This window comes from Phascolarctos cinereus, unplaced genomic scaffold, assembly GCF_003287225.1.
Source record: "Phascolarctos cinereus isolate Bilbo 61053 unplaced genomic scaffold, phaCin_HiC Scaffold_5;HRSCAF=322, whole genome shotgun sequence".
In the NCBI taxonomy this organism is placed as follows: Eukaryota; Metazoa; Chordata; class Mammalia; order Diprotodontia; family Phascolarctidae; genus Phascolarctos; species Phascolarctos cinereus.
Window position 1 is genome coordinate 72,811,805 of NW_027555958.1, and position 22,397 is coordinate 72,834,201.

Here is a 22,397-nt window from a genome sequence, read left to right on the forward strand (position 1 = left end):
AGTTTTACATTTTTCTCCCACCTAATCAACACCTTTTGACTGTCCTGGCTTTCTTCAAATAAAAGCTAGAGTCCTGCCTTCTAGAGAAGGCCTGTCCGAATCTCTCTTAATGTTAGTATCTTCTATCTATTACCTCCAGTATATTCTGTCTATATCTAGTTTGTATTGAGTTGTTTGCATGTTGTTCCCACTATTGTATTGTAAGTTCCTTGAGAGCAGGGGCTGTTTTTGCCTTTCTTTACATCTGCAATGATTAGCACAGTGCCTGGTACATAGTACGTGCTTAATAAGTGGTTTAGGACTTTTTTTTTTTTGCTCAAAGATCTTTTTCAATGGGGACATTATCAGATTTAATGTATTTATTCTGCTTCACTTTGGGGGATTTCACAATTAAAAAATGGTATTTTTGCTTTTGTTATTTAATAATTGAGAAATTTAAAGAAATATTTGGATTTCACTTTTTTATTTTGGGTAAAAATATTTATGATTTTTTTATCTGTTTTTGTGATTGTTTAATCTTAATGCTTAAGTAATTTAATATGATAAGTGCTTACAGATCATTATTAATGAATGTTCCTTGTGGATTTATAATATCTGCATATAGGGAATTTTTATTTTAACGTACTATACAAATTGTTTTATGAATAATTAACTGGACAAATAAGCAAATATCCAAAGCCCCCACGCTATCCCTTTGGATGTGAAAGAGAATCAATTCTTTCATTAAAAATGTTTTGAATAATATTTCTTCTTTAATTTTGAATATTTAAAATTTCATCCTAAAACTCTATTTTGTAATATTTTAATCAACATTTTGACACTTTGTTTATGTGTTAAATTCATTTCAGCAATCATTTTAAAGACCTATTATTTCTAAAACACTATGCTGATTACCTTTGATACAATTTTGAAATTTATGCATTGTTTCAAAGTGAGGAAATGGATGCTTGTTTTGTGTGCTTTATATGTATGCATATATGTATATGTGTATATGTAGAAATGCATGTAAATCACATTTATATGTATGTAGATGAGTGTATATTCATGTCCCCCTCCAAAGCTTTTCCCTTAGAAATATCAATCAATAAACATTTACCAAGCACATTCTATGTGTCAGGCACTAAGCTGAGTGCCAGATACCAAGAAAGGCAAAAACATAAACTCTAGCACACATGTATTTAAATAATACAAAATGCATACATGCATACATTCTTGGTGTTCAGTCATTTTCCATCATGTCCAACTCTTTGTGACCTTCTTGGGGTTTTCTTAAGCAAAGATACTGGAGTGGTTTGCCATGTCCTTCTTCAGTTCATTTTACAGATGAGGAAACTGAGGCAAACAGGATTAAGTAACTTGTCCATGGGTCACACAGCAAGTAAGTGTCTGAGGCCAGATTTGAATTCAGGAAGGTGAATCTTCCTGATTCCAAACCTGGCACTTCACTGTGCCACTTAGCTGCCCCTTTATGAATATATATGTATTTATTTTTATTTATATATGTATACAATTAATGTTTTTGCATAGTACATGTATATGTGATATATATTTACAGTGCATACCTAAGTACACATGCCCGTATGATAATGTGTGTGTATATATATATGTGTGTGTGTGTATGTGTGTGTATGCATGTATGTATGTGTGTGTGTATATATATACACATATATGTATATACATATATACATATATATGTGTATGTGTATATATATATATGTATATATTTGTTTTTATCTGTGACTTGGATAAAGTCAAATGTGCAGGCGATAAAAAAACTAAGAAATAAAATTCAGACACTGGATGACAAGTAAGGATCCAAAATGATCTTAACAGGCTAGGACTTTGGCCCAAATCTATTAAGATGAATTTCAACAGGGATCAATGTAAAATTTTTCACAAGTACAAGAGCCCAACTTCCCAGGTACAAAATTGAGGAATTATTGTTATCTCAGAGTTCTGAAAAAAATAAACAACTGAGGGAGAGCAGTAGTTGGCAAGACCGAGACCCATATGAGTCAATAATGTAATGTGACTTAAAAAAGATAACTAAAACAGGTTGTATTTAGAGAACAACCAGGAAAGGGAAGGTTAGGATTGAAACCAGCTGTGGGCACAGTGCTTAAAAAATGACGTGGAAAAGCTGTAGAGTGTCGCTAGAGGACAGCAACCAGCATGATCAAAGGCATTGAGTTAATGTTATATGAGGATTTAGTATGAAGAAATGGTAGGGTTTATTCTATAGAAAAGAAGATGGAGGTGGGGAGGAATGGAAGGTGGAATAGGGGTTAGCTGTTTTCAGGTATTTGAAGGGCTACCATGTGTATGAAGCATGAAACTGGTGCTTTTGGGGCCCAAAGGGAAGAACCAAGAAGACTGGGTGGAAATTGAAAAAGGACCAATTTAATTTTAATGACAGGAAAAACTTCCTACTATCATAAAGTACAATGTGCACCCTCTAGGATTTATGGCTTCTCCCTTCTTGGAGAATGTTGTTGTTGTGGTTGTTGTTGTTAGTATCATTACCACTATGACTATGTCTGCTACTACTACTACTACTACTACTACTACTACTACTATTACTATTACTATTACTACTATTACTAAATACTGCTCCTACTACTAGCTAGCTAGCTAGCTAGCATTTATGGAGTGCCTACTCTCTGTCAAGCACTTTGAAAATGTTAATTCATTTGACCCGCAGAACAACCCTGAGAAATAAGTGCCAGTATTATCCCCATTTTATATTTGAGAAAACTGAGGCAGACAGAGATCAAGTGGTTTGCCCAGGATCACATAGCTAGTAAGTGTCAGAGGTCAGATTTGAACTCAGGTCTTCCTGATTTCCAGGCCCCGATCTCTATCCACTAATGGAGGACCACCGATTGTACATGTACAAATTGGACTGGGTGACTGGTCAGGATCCTTCAAACTCTTAAAATCCTCTGATTCTGTGATCTTTTTTTTATAATATTATCACAGCATCTTGCACAAATGATTATAGAATTTAATATCTTTTTTCTCTCATTTATTTATTTTCTTTTTTCTTTCTTTCTCCTTTTATTTCTATTTATTTGTGCAGAGGCACTAGAATTATGTTTATTAGTATAATACTCACTGGGGAAACTTCATAAATATACGTCAACATTTTCCTGTAATTTACAATCTTAAAGATGATATGCAGATGCCTCCACCACTCCATGCTGCATCACACCTCTATCATAATCTCTATCTTTACCTCTACCTCTATTCCTAATCTACCTTTTCCAAGTCTTTTTATCATCATTGATTTTATAGCCTTATTCTTGTCAGACTTTAGGCACTTCATGACTCAAGAATTACAACTTTGAAGCCCATAATGTGATAACTTTCCTTCAGAATTCATTACCATTGACTATTTTGCCGTTTGGTAATGAAAAGAAAAGAAATGGACCATAAAAGATGCAGAGAAATTGAATGTGACCAAAATGACATAGGATTATAAACCTGGATATGAAAGAACCTCAGAGGCCATCTAGTGTAACACCTTCATTCTATAGTTGAGGAACTGAAATTGAAGAGGTGAAATGACTCACCCAAAGTCATGGATATAATATATGTCAGAGTAAATTCTGTCACTGCCAATTACTCAGTGATGTTTGTTGAGTATCCCTTCATGACATACCTCTTCATTAACTATTTCAGCTGTATAGTAAAAATAAAACGTGGCTCCAGATGGCAAAAAACCTATAATTGAATAAATTGTCATATAGATGTGAGTATAAAATTATTAAGATAATGATAATCTATAATAATAAAAATTATAGAATAAATTTGTATTTTCTCATATTAGGTCTCCTTTTTCATTGCCATGGATATTTTCTCCTATGAAGCTCTGAAATTAATCTGTGCCATTTTATCCTTTGCAAGTCTTACCCATGTGTTATCATAAGTTTGAACAAGGGTTCACCCACTTGCTTCAGGCCTTCCTCTCTTTGTCCTGACGTCCAGAGAACTTAATTGGAGCATAAAGACTACTCATTGGTCATTCCTTAATGACTCCATGTGATCCACCCATTTTGCCTTTTGATCACCTATTTCTTTGATGCCATCCTTACTCTGAGTCTTAACTTACTAGAAATAGGTGTCTGCCATCTCGTACCTACTGAGAGCTTCTCCATTGCCCTACGGGTGATATTCATTTTCAGTTTTTTGGAGACTTCAGGGTTGCATGACTCACAGCCATATAGTGGCCTCAAAAATACTCCAAGTCTGCTTTCTGAGTGACAAACTAATTATGTATGGAGATGCTAAGTATCACTTACTGATGAATTGTTTGGGATGCCCTTGGCAACTCAGGAAACAAAGATAGGCATAATTAAATAAAAGATTTAGAAGAATTAACTAAATGATTGTGATGCATTTATTATTAAAAGTATATGTATTTATCCTCAAGATATGCCATTCCATTTGAAGTATTTATTGTGGCTTAGCTCCCACAATTCCAGCATTATCTTCATTGTCATTGTCATTATCATCCTTCTCATCAACAACAGCTAGCATTAATATGGCACTTTAAGGTATGCAAAGCACTTTACATAGATTATTTCATTTGACAGCACCTTTAAGAGGTAGGCAGTATTATCCTCAGCTTAAAGATGAGGACATTAAGGCCAACAGAAAAAAAGTCTAACAAAATCAAACAACATATTAAAATAGTCTGATATTATATATACGGCTCCTCATCTGTGCAAAGACTCAGGAGGATTTGTGTTCATTTCTCTTCTTTGGGACCAAACTTTTTATTATAATTTCTTAGCTTTCAATTTTTACTTTGTTGTTATTTCCATTTGCATTATTGTAATCATTGTTTTCCTGCATCAGTATATGTTACTTTGTATCAGGTATAGTAGAAAGAGTTCTGGCTTTGGAGTCATAGGAACCTGTGTTCAAATTCTGGTTCTGCCATTTATTTTCTGTGTAATATTGGGGAATTCGTTTCAGATTTTCCAGTCTGCACTTTCATCATCTATAGAATAAGGTGATTGGACTAGGTGGCCTGTAAGGTCCCTTCTAGCTCTAATTACTTCTGTGATCCTAGGTATTTCCATGCTTCTCTGTATTCATCATATTTATTGATTTTTTTTAATATCCTGGTAATATTCCATTACATTTGTGTGCTAGAACTTGTTTATCCATTTGTAAATTTAGACTGTTTTTTTCTCATTCTTTGCTAACAAAAAAAATGCTGCTATAAATATTTTGCTGATATGGGGCTTTTCTTTTTGTCTTTGAACTCTTTGAGCTAGATGTGAAATATCTGAGCTATATAGGGTATGAACATTTTAGTCACTCACTTCACATAAGTCCAACTTTGCTTTACATAATGGTCTTTATCAATTCCAAGTTCAACTAGCAATATAGTAGCGTACTTATCTTTCCACAGTCCTTCCAATGTTTACTACTTCTCTCTTGTCATCTTTGCCAGTTTTGGGGATGAGAGGTTAAAACTTGGGGTTGTTTTGACTTGCATTATTCTTAAAATGAGTGATTTAGAGAATCTTTCAGTGAATTATTAAATTTGTACTTCCTTTGAGATTTATTTTTTGTATCCTTTAACCACTTCAGTGGGTAGGTGTTTTTTTTTAGTCTTATGTACTTCTGTTAGTTGCCTCTATGTCTTAGATGCTTATTAGAGATACTGATACAAAAAGTAGCTTCCCAGTCATCTGTTTCCCTTCTTATGCCAGATGTATTTATTTTGTTCAGATAAAAGCTTATTATTTTCATGTAATTGAAATTATCTATTTTATCTTTTATAATTACTTGTATCCTTTGTTCGCTTAAAAATTTACCTCGTCCTCATACTTGTGAAAGGTATATGATTGGTTTATCCTCTAATAATGTTGATAGTATCATCCTTTATGTTTAGGTCTTACATAAAATTTTAAAATTTATTATAGTATATGGTATAAATTGTTGACCTAAACTTTATTTCTACCAGAATGTTTTCCTTTTTCCCCTAGCAAATCTTGTCAAATAAATATTTCTTTCCTGAGTAATTTCTTTTTTCAGGTTTATCAAGCAACTATGCTTATAAGTTCAGTTAGTTCTGAGTCTTCCTCATCTGGTCTGTTCTATTGATCTATTTTTCCATTTCTAACCAGTGCCAAATAATTTTTGAAAGTGCTGCTTTATAATACAGTAAATTATACAGATTGAAAATCCTATTTTCTTTTCACATCAGTTTTTCCTTGAATTCCTTTCATATTCTAGAATTTTTGTTCCTCTAAAGGAGTTTTATTATTTTTCTAGCTCTGTAAAGTATCCTTTTGCTAGCTTAACTGGTATAATTAAAGTGTAAGTTAACTTTGGTAGTACTTAAATTTTTTATTATATTGGCAGCACAGCAATGAGTGCTGAATGTTCCTACAGCTATTTAATTTGTTTTGAGGAACATTTTTGCATTTAATCTATAAAGATATTGCATGCATTGCTACATGGACTCAAGGATATTTTATGCATTTTAGTTATTTTAAATGGGATTCCCTTTTCTATTATTGCCCCCTTTTTTTTATTTCTATGCAGAATTGTTGTTGATTTATGTTGTTATATTTTGTAGCCTACAACTTTACTGAAGACATTAGAAGGACCAGGAATGTCAATTGATTCAAAGATTTGCTTCATCCTTTGAGGAATTTTCAAATTCTGGAGTTTCTACTGTTAATTGCCTCAAATAGTTTCTTTGCTGATTCTCTGGAATTTTCTAAACAAACTGTCACATCACCAACCATTGAGAAATAGTTTTGTCTATTACCTCAAGGCAGCTAGGTGAAATAGCTGATAGAGCATTCTGGCTAGGGTAAGGAAAATATGGGTTTAGATGTGGCCTCAGACACTTCCTAAATGTGTGCCTCAATTTCTTCAATTTTAAAATGGGAATAATAATAACATATTAATAATATTCTAATTAATATTTATATTAATTAAATCAGTTAATAATTTGATCAAATCAATAATTTAGTTAATGATAAAAATAATAGCAGTAAACTCCCAGGACAGTTGCAAGGATCAAATGAAATGACATTTGTAAAGTAGTCACTTGATAAATGTTTGTTTTCTTCCCTCCTCTTTGCCTATATTAATGCATTTAATTTCTTTCTCTTGAATTGTGTAGGTTTCTGACTTTTCCTGAGCTATGTTGAACAATAATGGGGAAAGATGGGTATTCTTTCTTTACTCCTTTATTTATTTAAAAAGCTTCTAGTGTATATTCATTGTTAATAATGCTAGCTTTTGTTTTAGGTAAATATTTTCAATTATATGAAGTCATCATATAATTATACATTTGACTATTGTACTTTTTGATATAATGGTATTGTTTTGCATTTTAACCTACTTTTGTTTTTTGTGATCATTTAAGTTGTTTTCCTTGATGATGAACCATTCTTGGAGCTCTGCTTTACATATAACTTGATTGTATTCAGTGGTTTTTCTTTTGCTAAATTGCTATCGGGTGGTTTTTTTCCCACCAAAGTTTTCCTCCAAGTTTTTAAATAAATATTCCTTAATGATGTTAGTGTATGATTCTCTTTCTTTACATTATTCAGTACTAGTTTAGGAATCTGTTTCATGAAAGAAATTTGGCACATTACTTTCAGTCTTGGTTTTTTAGAATGATATAGGCGTTCATTGTTTTTTAAATGTTTCAGAGTGTTGTCCTATAACTCATCTAGAACAGAGTCCTTTTCCCTTCTCCCTATATTTCCCCTCAACTTTGTTAGGGAAAATACTATGGGACAAAGGAAGTGAAGTATCATGGGTTCTCAGTTCAAACATGTTTCATCAATGTATCATTACTCCTTTTCTTCTGCATGATTTGACCATACCAGATCACTTTTAGGAGCTCAAGCACCCAGTCTTCATGAAAGTGGACACACTTTAGTTGCTGCCAACTCTAGAGGGTTCCACATGCCCTCCAGTTTTGGCTTACTCTTGCTAGCTGTTGCCCTTTTATTGCTTTGATTATTGATCATTATTGATGAGTAATCATGAGTTATCATGATTACCCACTGTGACCCTTTTAGATAGGATGGCAGATGCATGAATCACACAAACTCTTCTCCAGTAGTTCCTGGCTCAGGGCAAAAATCCTCCAGGGAAGGGATCAAGAAGGAAGACGGGATGTCCTGATCTGCTTCAAATCACCAAGAGCACATTGTATTATTCTTTATGTTACACATAGATGAGAGTCATGGAGGCTTGCTAGACAGAAATGAATCCTTGGAGTTGGGAAGGTCTGGATTCAACTTCTGTCTCTGACAGATACTGGTTGTGCCTTGAGGAAGTCACTTAACTCCTTAATATATACGTATGGGAGCAACTAAGTCAATGAAATCATAAATCTATTAATGTATATGTGCATATATTCTTATATAATAATAAAAATAAATGTTTCCCTAGCAAAGAAGTATGTTAGACTTCAATTCCTTCATTTATTCATGACATAGAGTATTTTGGGTTTTTCAAAGTAAAGTTTATATGTAGATTATGCTACACATGGACAACTACTTCTAAGCAAATGTGCATGGTATGCTGTGATTGATTCAGTTTCTTCTTTTTATTCTTATAAATGTTAATTTTTATATATCGGTAAAACATCTGAGTTGTGATACATTTTTTTTTTACTGAATCCGAAATGCACTCATTATTTGTCAGCAATGAATACTTTAAAATGTGAAATAAAACAAAGCTTCAAACAAGAATTCTAAAAAGAAAGAAGTACTAATAGTCACTTTGCTGAGTATCTGAGTGCTTCAGGTAAACGGATTTCATGGAAAATAAATTTCAATGGTGTTTACAATCCAGAGGAAAAAAACACAAATCCTGCAGCAATGACATAATTTGTCTTGGGATTTATGAAGACACTTTTCACATAATCATTATAGCCAAAATTAAATATATAATTTGCTACTTAATAAATGATATATGTTTTATAACTTCATTAAGGATGCAACCTTCCTTAATTGTTATGGACCAAAAGGTTGTCAGTGAGGTGTATACTAACTGTGGAGATAATAATGTTTTTATATGTTAATAATTTTAAAATGAATAACACATGTGCTGTTTTCCAGCCACATGGGGGAAATCATTTACATCTTTAAAGGCTTATTTTGGCATTAACCCCTTCATTTGAGGAGACTGGATAACCTTGTGCAAAGTGTTAATTCTTTTTACATTAGTGCTAATAACATGGATTTGGGGACACACTGGTATGAGAGGATTAAAAGCCACAGCTTAAGCAAGCATCACCATTTCAGAGATTAATCCTTGTTAGAGTGACCTAGTGGGACCACGTAACTTTATTTTCTGTCTGTTGATTAGATGCCTCTTGTTTTTGTTATCATGTAAAACTTCACAGAGGCAGTATCATATGATGTGTAATTTTGATTTTAAAAATAAGGTAACATTAAGTCAGTCTGTTACCCAGAAGATCACTTAATATCAAGGTGTGTTACAATAATAAATCTGTAAGAATAAGACAGTCCCCAAATATTTCCTTTAAACAAATACAAAACAAGAACTATCAGTGAATCATCCAGTTGTCAACTGATGCCTGAGTATCAGCCGCATAGCCAGGGATAAATGGAATTTTGAGAATCGTGTACTCTAATATATCTTTTTTTATGTGCGGTACTATGTATTTTCCCCAGCCTCTTTTCCTCACTCCACCCAAACATGACAGCAGCATATGGATGATTTCCTAGGCTTTTGTGTTTCCCATTCTCTTGCTTTAATTTTTTGCTAACTTTCCCACTTCTTTTTTTTGGGTGTGGTTTATCATGTGTATGCGCACGCACACACACACACATATATACATACACACACACACACACACACACACACACAAATAACTTGCCCTTTATACTCCAACTGTAACCAAGGGAAAAGATTTTTTTAACAACTAATTCCTTTCTTAGAAGGAGGAGAAATCTGTGCTAGTCAGAGAAATCTGGCCTTGAGTCAGGATCTAAATTATATCCTAAAGTTATTGTGGCTCCAAATAACACATAAATTGATATGTTTGGACATCTCTGACTTGTGAGTGACTCTTAAGCCACTGAACATGCTACAGAGAAATTCACAGATTAAGAGGACTGATCATATTCCATAACTCTGATGACAAAGTTATAGTTATTTATTTCAATGCTAGTACATCGGTGTGAGAAATCCCTCCACTGGTATAGATTGCAACATATCTGTAGGTCTCTGAAAGTTGCTATGGCATGACCATTCATCCTTCTCTGGCAATGTTAATGATGTGATCCTTCAAATTTAGCCAGACTAACCCCTATATAACAGATGCACAGTGAGTTAATCATTAGATCATTACTTAAAGCACTTTGAATTTGGTAGAAATTTTATAAATCTATATAACATAGTTTTTATTAATGAGCTTGCTGTATTTACATTCATATTCTAAAATTTGACCTAATGACAATATAATATACAATTTGAAAAAAATATGCTTTTTTCTCTCTCCTTATGAACCTATCCATTTATGAATCCACTGCCATAGATTATAGATATTTCTGTGTATGCACACTTAATATACAGACACTCACCCATACATATAGTTATAATCAGTGTGGTAAATTTGTCATTCTGATTTTGATTTTTATCAAAACAAATAGATCTTTGAATATCACATTGTCATTTTAAAGGAATGATAATATTCCTATTATGTTAATGTCACAATTTATTGAGAGAGAAAGAGAGAGAGTGATGAACTGACCAGGGAAAAGGAAATCAAGAAGTAATTTTAAAGTCACTGTACTACCTGAGAGTCATGTGAAAAATAGCAGCCTAGAGATCATATTTTAAGTAATCATTAAATAAAACTGCCAAGACATATTAGAAGGAGAGGGCATTATGAAAATAGTCTCTGAAATGAATATTGTGTGTAAGTGTATAATGAAAATTTTCGGGAATGTCATAGCCAAAATCTAGAGCTTCTAGGTCAAAGAAAATACTACAGGCAACTGGAAAGAAAGATTTCAAATACCAAGAAACCACAGTCAGGATCATGCACGATTTACCACGTACTACTCTACAGAAGATCATGGATGATCCTATTCCAAACATCAAGCTCTTAGGCTTAACATCCAAGACTAATTTAGCCAGCAAAATGAATGTAATCCTACATGGGGGAAAAGGGGTGGGGAGGGAGAGAGAGAGAGAGAGAGAGAGAGAGAGAGAGAGAGAGAGAGAGAGAGAGAGAGAAAGAGAGAGAGAGAGAAAGAGAGAGAGAGAGAGAGAGAAGAGAGAGAGAGAGAGAGAGAGAGAGAGAGAGAGAGAGAGAGTGTGTGTGTGTGTGTGTGTGTGTGTGTGTGTGTGTGTAAATAGACCTTTAATGAAATAGAGAACTTTCAAGCTTTCCTGATAACAAGACCAGAAACTAATTAGAAACTGTGAAATATACACAGAGGAATCAAGAGAAATATAAAAAGGTAAATGCAAGTAAGCAATGGGAATGTATTTTATATAATTATTTTATATATATTTTATATGGATGATTTTTATGTTTTTTTCCATTCTAATGCAAGGGGAACAAAACAGGTGTCCCCTCAGAACCCTAATGACATCAGGAGTCATAGAGGGCACCAAATAAAGCAGAGGGCTGGAGAGTAGTTTTGTTTTATTTTGATCATCTTAAAGGAAAAAAGGGCGTGAAGGAGAAAAAATAAAGGATAAACTATGAGAGAAAAGAGGAGGAAGAGTGGGGTGCTTTTCTCTCAAGTAATGATTGATAATAGACATGATAGCAGTTTATTCAAATCTACCTTTTTTCAAAGTTTTAAACTTTAGACCAGTCATCAAAAGCTCTTTAGAAGCTCTTGCATATGACAACTGCATTTCCCATCTCTGTGATTTGTTCTGTCTCTTTCTCATGCATGAATGCTATTCTTCCCCATTGCTACTTTTAGTTTGCCTGGCTTCCTTTAAGACTCAGCACAGATTCTACCATCTGCTGAAGGCCTTTTCTAGTCCAGTTGCTAGTACCTTTCCCTCTGAGTTTACCTTAGATATTCTGTGTATGTGTGTCTGAGTGTATACACACATCATATGTGCATGAATGTACATATGTATGTATGTATCTTTACATGTTTCTCTCTCTTCAGAATATGAGCTCTTTGAGGGCAGAGGCAAAGTTTTTTCCTTCTTTTCATCCTCAGTGTATACTTCAGTGCCTGGCATATAGCAAACACTTAATAAATACTTATCGACTAACAGTCTACATTAAAGAACTGTTGGGGGACTATGAGACCATTGTTAATAACAGAGTTGTGACTTTTACCACGTCCATGGTTTATCTTATTCATGTGCTTTACTAATAGATTTCTCTAAGTTTGTGACCACTTCCTTTCCATGGTCATATTTTGATTTGGTTTATGGATGGACTGTTATGATTTTATTATTCCTCCTGGTAAATGTCATTTTGTGATTATTACTACTTTTGCCTTCTTTTAGTAAGTGCTATGTTATCATTATTGCCTTGAGATGGAGTAGTGCATAGAGTTCATGAATTGAATCCAGGAAGACCTAAGTTCAAATGTTGCCATAGGGACTTACTATCTATGTGACACTGGGCAAGTCATTTATCACTTTCAGCCTCTATTTCCTCATTTTTAAAATGGGGCTAACAATAATACCCTCCTCACAGAATTAATGTAAAGATTAAATGGTATATGTAAAGAACGTTACAAACCCGAAAGCATTATATAAATGCTTAGTTATTATTATTATTCATTTTGCCTTCTTGTTTAATAAATGTTACATGATTAAGAATTAATGATGTCCAAATCTGTTAGAGCAGTACTTTTAGTGGGCAGCAAATAAGCAAAAACCGTGGAAAAAAAGCAGATGTCCATTTATTTATTGGAGTATGGCTAGAGAAATTGTAGCACAAAGCTGTAACAAAATATTGATGTTCTATGAGAAAAGGCAAGTATGATGAATACAGAGATGCCTGGATAGACTTATGTTAACGAAAGCAAGATGAAGTAATCATAGTCAGGAAAACAACATACATAATGACTACAATAATGCAAAATGGAAGCATTACCACACAGTATGAAATGGGCAATATAAAGTAAATGTTACACAATTATAAACACAAACTTGGCCCAAAGGAAAGATAACACATCTGTTCTTACTACTTTTCAGAAGTGGGAAATGGAGGTGGGAATCAATGGACATAGAATGTTTTATAAAGTTTCATTCTTTTTTCAATGTCTTAATTAATTTTGCTAAAATTTTGTCCTCTTTCTCTTTTTTCTATTAAAAAAATTCTCATAAAGGATAGCTCTCAGGGAATGGAAGGGGAAAATCTATGGCTCTTCATTCAATCATTCAAAAAGTGTTTATTTGAAAGCCCATGTGCCAAGTATTGTACCCTGCATTGGGAATGCAAAGCCCCAAACAAAAAAGCTCCTGTATTTAAAGACATTTACACATGTATCTCTATGTGAATACTATTTGAGATTTCTTCCAGTACTGTTTAGCCCTGAAAACTGAAATAAGTTGAAATTGGCCTAATAATAAAAAAAGAAAAAAATTGAAGAGTCTACTTAATAGATTTTAGTATTTATTGGGTAGACAGTACAATTCATGTTTTGTTTCCAAATTTCAAAGTCCTATGTTATTTTCCAGCTAGCTCAAATGAGCTCGTTCTGACCAGTCATTACTTACAACACAGGACTAGCATGGCTATATCCCCTTGAAAGATAACAAGAAAAAAAAATGGAAAATAAAAATAAAAAGGTAACAACAAGGTATACTTATGAACTAATGGGAGTACCTCTTTCCCTCTTCTCAAATCAAAGTAATTTTGGAGTGTGAACAGATTATATGTTTGAAACTTGAATACGTCTTTTGTTGTAGAAGCTCTTAAAAGTGTTAGCAAATGCTGAATTGTTTTAATTGCTTAAAGAGGCAGATTTGTACACGATGTACTTTAGCCCTAAATGTGTTGTTTCCTTAAAAGGCATTTATATTTCTACCTTAAGGATTGTGGGCCTAAAAGAAATCACTGTGTAACACATATTGCAGTAGGTGGGTAGCATTTTCACAGAGACAGCTTTGCTTTGTAACCCATTGCACATATATTTTTCAGTATTTAGTTCTGTCAATAGAGGACCCAGGAAGCAGGGAAGGTAATGAGAAGGAATGATCGTTTAGATGTATTCTTTCCTAGAATGCCAGTTGAATTAAATCTTTCATTCCCACTGCAGACATACAAATCTATAACATCCTTTCAGGATAAATCCAGAAACAGGAGTCTGCATTCTTTTATTCTTGGTCAGGAGATTAAAATTGATCAGAGGCAACACAAGGGAGTAGATTGTACTATCACAGCTCAATGTAGTTAACGGGGATAGTGCCTGTCTTCTGTTCTACTTAACCGGGCACTTACAGGTTACAAATATTATTGATTGCACAGGGTCATTGGAAGCAGTAGGGAGGTTGTGCGACTTGACAATATTTTGCAATTTTTTAAGGGACAAGAGCTATGAGTCCTGGTAGCAGTTGGGACAGGTGCAGTTTGAATCTGACAAATGGAGATTTATAATTTTTTTTTCGTGAGCTGGCAGAGGCCTTCATGTAGAGATAATGGATGAGAATTGGAGAGTTGTTTTATCATAGGTCAAATGATGTTCAATGAAAGGAGGAAAATAAGACTTTAATTATTGCCCTTTCATCCCAATGAATTGATGATAGCTTTTGAGTTGTATATCTGTAGCTTAATAAATGCAAAATGCTTAGAATTTTTTTTTAAACCAGGCCTTGTTTCAGTTTGAAGACGGTTTATCCAGAGTGAATAGGAAAAGCAGCCTAGGTTTAAGGAAGTATGTGTGGCTACTTATCTCCAAGCATTTAAGACTCACTTTTGATCTTTCTTCTGAATAAGATCGCTACATTAAAATTTTGAAAATTTAAGGCAAGATAGAACAGCATATGTTTAATTTTCAAAGTGCTGTATGACATACTGATCTGCTGAACTTATTTTACTAGATTCCCAGATTATGTAGTACCATTATACGAATTCGATACTCCTGACCTTCTATGATACTGTCAATTCAAACTAACTCAATTTACCAACTGTTTATTAAATGTCTTTCATGTGCAAGGAATCATACAGGATACACACGAAAAAGATGTTCCTGTCCTGGGTCTTACAATGTAATATAATGACCACATACATACATATACATAGCTATAATACATGGGATGTGATAAATGCAAAGGGAAAGTTTAGATTAAGTGCTATGAAAAATTTGAGGAGAGAGAAATCACTTTTAGCAGGAAGAAGACTGAGGATATCAGAAAAAAACTTCAGCAACAACAATAGTACGGACCTGAAAATAGCCTTGAATAAATGGAGATGGGAGAAGGCTAATGTCAATTCCAGGCATGTGGATGATATAAAAACTGTATGGAGATAGGACCTGGCAAAAGTTGGGTTGATGAAAAGAAAAAATGGCCTAATTTCATAGAAACGGAGAGTAAGTGGAAGAGAGTCATGTGAGATAAGGCTGAAAAGAGGTTAGAGATGCGTTGTGACAGACATTCAGTGTTGAAGTAAGAAACTATTGGGAGTGTGCGGTACTGAGAAGAGCTATGGATTTTAAGCCTGTTCAGATTCCAGTTCTCAAGCTTATTACGTAGTTAATCATGAGCCACTAAAATAATCTGCCTAAACCTCAGTTTCCCCCCCTGCAGAACCGTATTACATTACAAGGCTGTGGAATAAAAACAGACAGAAACTAAGCAAACTATTTAAATAAAAAAAAAACCCATGAAGTTTATGGGAGAGGCAGAATGCCACAGTAGGAAAAAATAATGTTTTTGTTTTTTTTGTTTTAGGTAGAGACTGGAAAAATGTTCCCTGGACTCAAATAATAATTAAATGTGAATCTCTGTCCAAATTCAAGTTAGCATCAGTCACAGTAGCATCATCATTTCAAAATAATTACAAAATATTTTGAAGTAAGAGCAATATACTTAAAATAATAAAAAGATGTCTTCTAAAGTTGTACTTCATTGAGAAAAATTCCTATTTAAAACCTGAAAAAGGAAGCTATCAATTTGTGCTGAAACACAGTTGTTTGGATAAAAATGAGTATTTCTGAAATAAAGGACTTGATATCTAATTTCCCTTAAATATTAACATTTTATAAAATCAAATATCTTATGAAGAATTAATATTTTGAACTTTTTAAAATGCTGTAAATAAGATGTTGAATGAGCACAATTTTATGTATATATATTTTTGAAATTTATGAATACAGAAGTTTTTAGACATTTTTTAAAACAGAATGGCACAGACAAAGAGCAGTTATCTTGCTAGCAGAAGACTTGATTATTAATTCTATTGCTTATTGGCTGTGTGATCCTGGCCAATTCACTTAGCCTCTCTGTGCCCCAGTTTCCTCACATTTAAATTGGGGATTATAATACTATATTTCCTTCATACCACCTAAAAGAAAAAAATAAAAGAAGAGTATTTTTGTGTCTATAGTGTGTAAGCCAATTTATTAACAGGAAAAAAAGAAAAGGGAAGAATAATTGTAACTTTTAAAGAAGTAATGAAAAGATGAGTTTCATTCATTGTAATAGATGTTGTACAGCATGATTTTTAAAGCTCATAATGTTCAAAGGGTAGGAAATAAAACAACCATAATATAAAGCAATACATGGAATAGAACTATAAAAGAAAAGTGACGATATATTAAATCACGAATCAAGGAATAATTGGGTGCCACAACTTTTTATGGGCCTGACATTCTAACATGAAGGTCTTAGAGATACATTAGAATGAAGTTCTCAGAGGCTTCCGTGCTAGCGTTCATGGTTTAATAGTGTCAGCAGGTATGAAATCACAGTTTTTCTCCCATCATTAACACCAAGTTTTCAATATTTCTCTACAAATATTTCCTCGGCTGGGACTAGTTCCTACTTAATTTGTGTGTGTGTGTGTGTGTGTGTGTGTGTGTGTGTGTGTGTGTGTGAACATGTGTTTTCCTGCACAGTAGAATCTGGGCCAAGATAGTCAGGAACCTCCCCTAAAAATTTAGGGAAATTTAAATCGGACTTCTCAAACTGAGCAAGGTCATCTCTCTCTAAGGTTTGTCAAATAGACACAGCCATTTTATAATTTGTACTCATTGGATCAAAGCACAGTGTAATCATAGAGTTAAACCTTTAATGTTATCAAGTCCAATCATTCATTTTGTTGTTGAATCATTCAGTTATGTCTGACTCTTCATGACCCCTTGGGCCATAGCACACCAGACCCTTATATCCTCCACTTTCTCTTGAAATCTGTCCAAGCTCATGTTTGTTGTTTCTATGACACTCTCTATCCATCTCAGCTTTTACCATCCCCTTTTCCTTTAGCTTTCAATCTTTCCCAACATCACAGTTTTTCTTTTTCTGATGAGTCCCATCTTCTCCTTATGTGGCCAAACTATTTAAGCTTCCATATTTGACCTTCAATTGATTTACAGATGAATAAAATAATGTCCAGTGTCCAGTGAGTTTAAGAGACTTGCTTGCAGTCACATGTTAAGTGTCAGAGGTTGAATTTTAATCTCTAATCTTCCTGACTCCAAACCCAGGATACTATCCAATATTACATGTGGGCTACTCCTACTCCTTATGTTCAGTTTTACAACTCAGTTTGGCATATTCATCAAGGTCCTATTATGTTCAAGACAATTTGTAGAGAAAAAGGATACAAAGAGAAACAGAAAATAACCACAACCTTCTGGGAGTTTGCATTATACTAGAATCATATTCCCATTATAAAGTCAATGAATTCTTTTGTGATCTTTCTGGGCATTCCCCTCCTCCTTTTTCTGTTCATACTGCCTTCAGAATGTTATAAATGCAGGTCTTTGCTTAATATTCTATGGGAAATATCTTTTTTTAAGGAACTTTCTACCATTTCTTCCAACATTCTAATTTTACATTTTACTTTATTTTTTAAAAAATTTTCCAATTATTCAGTGTATCTAATTGAAGTTGTTAGCATCTCTAACCTCAAGATAACCACCTAGGCTTTTGCTTCATGCCCTAAGCTATTAATGCCTGCTTATATCTTCCATATTTTATTCCTATTTCTGCCAATAATCTCTTTTAGGTGAATGTCTGGTTTTGTCATATTCTGTTTGCTTTTGGAGGTCAAAAATTTTCTTTCAGGCTGAACCATAGAATATGGATGAGCTCTTTCTCTGGATTATTAAAACCCTTTGAATGGGGGTAGGGATTCAAAACACTTTACTTTTGCAAATGTTTTAAGAAAGGCATAAGTAAAGGTAATAAAAGCCCACACACCCAAGGCATGCACTTCTAGAGTTGTTTTTAACCAAGAAAATATTCTAAATGCTAAGTTATATCAATCTTGTATTATGCTTTCAGAATTTAATTAATGTGGAGTAGCCATTATTGACTGGCTTTTGCTTGTTGAGAAAGCACATTAGTGTTAATATATTTCCATTCCTGCCAATTCCTAGGGAGCTACATTCCTTTTTTCCCCCCTCTTGTTGCTGCTGTGTTTTTCCACTTCTTATAAACATATCTTCTCTAGTTTTATTATCATTTCTCCTGTTGCACAATGCTCAGCAGTCTATAATTTATTTTTTACCCAAGAATGCAAGTACCTTCCATTTGCCCCAATTTAGAGGAATTCTCCTATCCCCATTACACATAATACTACTTTTGTTGTTATTGTTGCTCTGTTATTATTACTTCAGTAAGCTACTTTACAGTTTGATCACATCTAGCTTTTAAACTCTGGTTACATAGCTTTGGACTATATTTGACATTAAAAAAAATGAATTCCAGAATTGAAAAGGCTCTTGGGAAAACTGTCTTCTCCAGGTTGTAATAGTGTATGACCTTAGAAATTTACTTGGAAAAAAAATCCACGTCCATTTATTTTGCTGATTTGTTTGGATGGTCATACAATACACTGATTTGTATTCAGGTTTTAATATAGTGGCCGGTTTTTATTAGGGGGAGTATGTTGTATCTTAATAAAGACATACCAAAAGAAAATATCATCCAAAAAAAAGGGTATTGATTTCAGTCAGAGTTCTTGATGTATCTGAGTGTCACAGTTTTGGAAAGATAATGTTAATTTGTAGAGGGTCCAGAGGAGGGTGTCCACAAAGTGTGAAGAGCCTTGAATGTGTGCCATATGAATACCAGCTGAAGTAACTAAGCATATTTCATATGGAAATGATTTAAAGGGCACATGACAACTATCTTGAAGTATCCCAGACTATCCCTATAAGAGGATGAGAATTGTTTTCTGAAGTCCCAGAGGATGCAACTGTCAGCAGTGGATAAATGTTGCAGTTTTAAATATAAGGTAAAGGGAAATCCCATAACAATTCAAGCAGCCACAAGTTGGAATACGCTTCTTACCTCCATAGGTAATGAGTTTCCTATCCTTGGAGGTCTTCAAGCCAAGACTTGGTGAACATTTGTTGGTTACTTTGTAGTGGGAATTCTTTCTTTAGTATTGGTTGGCCTAGGTGGCCACCGATGTCTCTTCAAACACTAAAATTCTGTGATGTTTGTGGAAAAAACAGAAGAGGGTAGATATCACAGATATCCAAATTGAAAAGTTGAACAAGGAAAAAAAAACTGTTCTTGTCTAGCTGCTTTGGTTTTCAGAGTTAATTGGCTAACAAATTTAATCCACACCAATCATCTTAAACATAATTACTTCTAATACTTAAGGAAATTTAGAAAGTTCTAAGTGAAGATAAAATTACTTAAATGAGGGTCTTTATATCCACATGACAGGGTGGATTGAATATCAAGTGGATAGACTGTTGTCAGTGGGATTGTTGACTGGCACCTCACTTAAATGGAATGATTCTGCATAGTATCCATTGAGGGAGTATGTGTTCATCTTTTAGTGCTTAGCTTCAAATGAACCTGAAAATATTTCATCATGAGGTCAGAGAATATGGGCTTCTGCTTTACACGAGATGGATTGTTAGGTTGATCATAGATGTATGAATGAGCTAAAATCTGGCAGTCAAGCCAGTAAGAGTCAAGGAGCTTTTGCGTTAGCTTAGTCATAGTTACTGGCCATTTTACTCATGGCCTGTGTCTTCCAAAGATGAAATATATATATATATATATATATATATATATATATATATATATATATATATATATACATATATATATATATATACATATATATATATATACACACACACTATATATGTATATATATATATACACACACTATATATATATACACTATATATATATACACACACACTATATATATATATATATACACACACAGACACATACACACATACACATATATACACACACACATACACACACACATACACACATACACATATATACACACACACATACACACATATATACACACATACATATATACACACACATACGTACATACACACACATGTATATGTGGAACATATATATACATATATATATATGGAACATATCTATATCTAGATAGATAGATAGATAGATAGATAGATAGATAGATAGATAGATAGATAGATAGATATAGATATAGATATGTTCCACAACTCAGCTTTGGTAGTACTTCTGATAATCAAGCTGCCTGTAGAGAGGCTAACATGGACCTCTGAGAATTTGTCCATTTTTCAAGTATGTATTTCAGAAGTTGCTTAACTTGCGAAGTAATAGTAATAGAACATACTACTCCTTCAGGTATGTGTTCATTTTAATTTCTTCATTTCCACCTCAGGAACACTAAATCCAACAAAACCAACACTCCATGTAGATTTTGAAGCTCAAACACTGTGCTCCTCTTTCTCAGTGGTCTAGAATCCTCATGAAACTGAGGAGAGCATAATTTGTAGAAAAATTTGTAAAATCCCAGTCCTTTTTCGGAAGTGACACAACATGAAATTTCCTTGAAAAACTGCATGTAAAGTAAAGGGAATAAATGATTATGGTAGAAAGATACATAATTATAGGAATTATAGGAAGATGTTACTTATGGGCATGGCTACAGCATGTTTACATTTTAAAAAATAAAATGCTTAGGCAGAGAAAGGAACCCATTTTAACAACAGGTTAGAAATAGTGTTATAGGAGACCCTCCCTGTGAAACTGGTCTTCACTTATGTTAGAAAGTCTGTGCTTAGGCCTGCCTTGCTGGAAATGCTTTAATGATAACCCTGGAGATGGATTAAGCAGATAGGACTGTCATCCAAGGTATATACTACTAAACTCAAAGAGTTTGGTTTCGCCGCAAGGGGATGATTTTTAAAATTAATTTATTTTATTATAAATCACAAAAATAATCTATTAAGGTGAGATGTGTGGGAGAGATTGTGATCAGCATCAGTGGAAGGAATATCTCACACAGAATGGTATATTAGATCCCAGAATCATGCATTTTGACCTCGCAGGGACCTTTGAGTTCACCCAGTTCAACCACCTCGTTTTACAATTAATAATGTTACTAGCTTACATTTATGTGTGAAGGAGGGAAAGGAGCATTTATTAAGTGCCCACTATGTTCCAGGCACTATGCTAAGAACTTTATAAATATTGTTTCATTTAATCCTCATAACAAACCTAGGAGTTGCTATTATTAGCATAGTAAGGTTTGCAAAAGTATTACACACACCCACACATACACACCCACCCACCCACACACACACACACACACACACACACACACACACAAGCAATCTCACTCGGAACTCACATCAACCTTGTAAAGTATTATTACTTATTATTAGTAGTACTATTATTATTCCCATTTTAAAATGAAGAAACTGAGATTATGTAGTTAAATGACTTGTGCAGGGTCATGCTGCTAGTATGCAACTAAGGCAGGATTTTAATTTAGATCTCTATGACTCTCAAGTTCAGTTCTCTTGCCACTTGACTACCTAACTTTTAGTTTACATTAGATTAGATTAAAAAAAAAACAGCCCTAGAGAGGTAAAATGCTTGGAGCTTTCTTCAAGGTTGAACAGGTAGTAATTGACAGAGTCAGGATCTGAACCCAGATCCTCTGACAGCAATCCATCCATCATTCTTTGGTATCTTTCTACTAATGTTGAGAAAAATTGATATAATGATGTTAACATAGAAAAAAAAATTCCCTAAGTCTAGGAAATATGATCTATTACAGGCCACAGACCTAGATGAATTTGATGGCTTGTAATACTTTTGAAATCATGCTGTTTGTTTTATTTTGTTTTGTTTTCAGTTGGTTGTATTTTGTATAATACATATCCAAGATGTTAGTGACAGATAACAAAGCAGTTCTTGGTTTTCATTTCTTTTTCTTTCTTTCTTTCTTTTTG

At 33.7% G+C, this 22,397-nt stretch overlaps 1 protein-coding gene across 3 annotated transcripts in view; it reads left to right on the plus strand.

Annotated features, from left to right (window-relative positions):
• The window catches only part of DPYD (dihydropyrimidine dehydrogenase), a 1,011,926-nt gene that overhangs the window by 402,690 nt on the left and 586,839 nt on the right, over nt 1-22,397 (plus strand). The window contains exon 9 of one of the 3 annotated variants that reach the window (XM_078155002.1): nt 6,599-7,550. The exons of the other annotated variants lie outside the window; for them this stretch is intronic. Within the exon in view, the coding sequence (XP_078011128.1) occupies nt 6,599-6,645 (47 nt within the window). The 3' untranslated portion in view covers nt 6,646-7,550. Of the gene's footprint in view, nt 1-6,598; nt 7,551-22,397 lie in introns of those variants that run through there. 3 annotated transcript variants of the gene reach the window in all.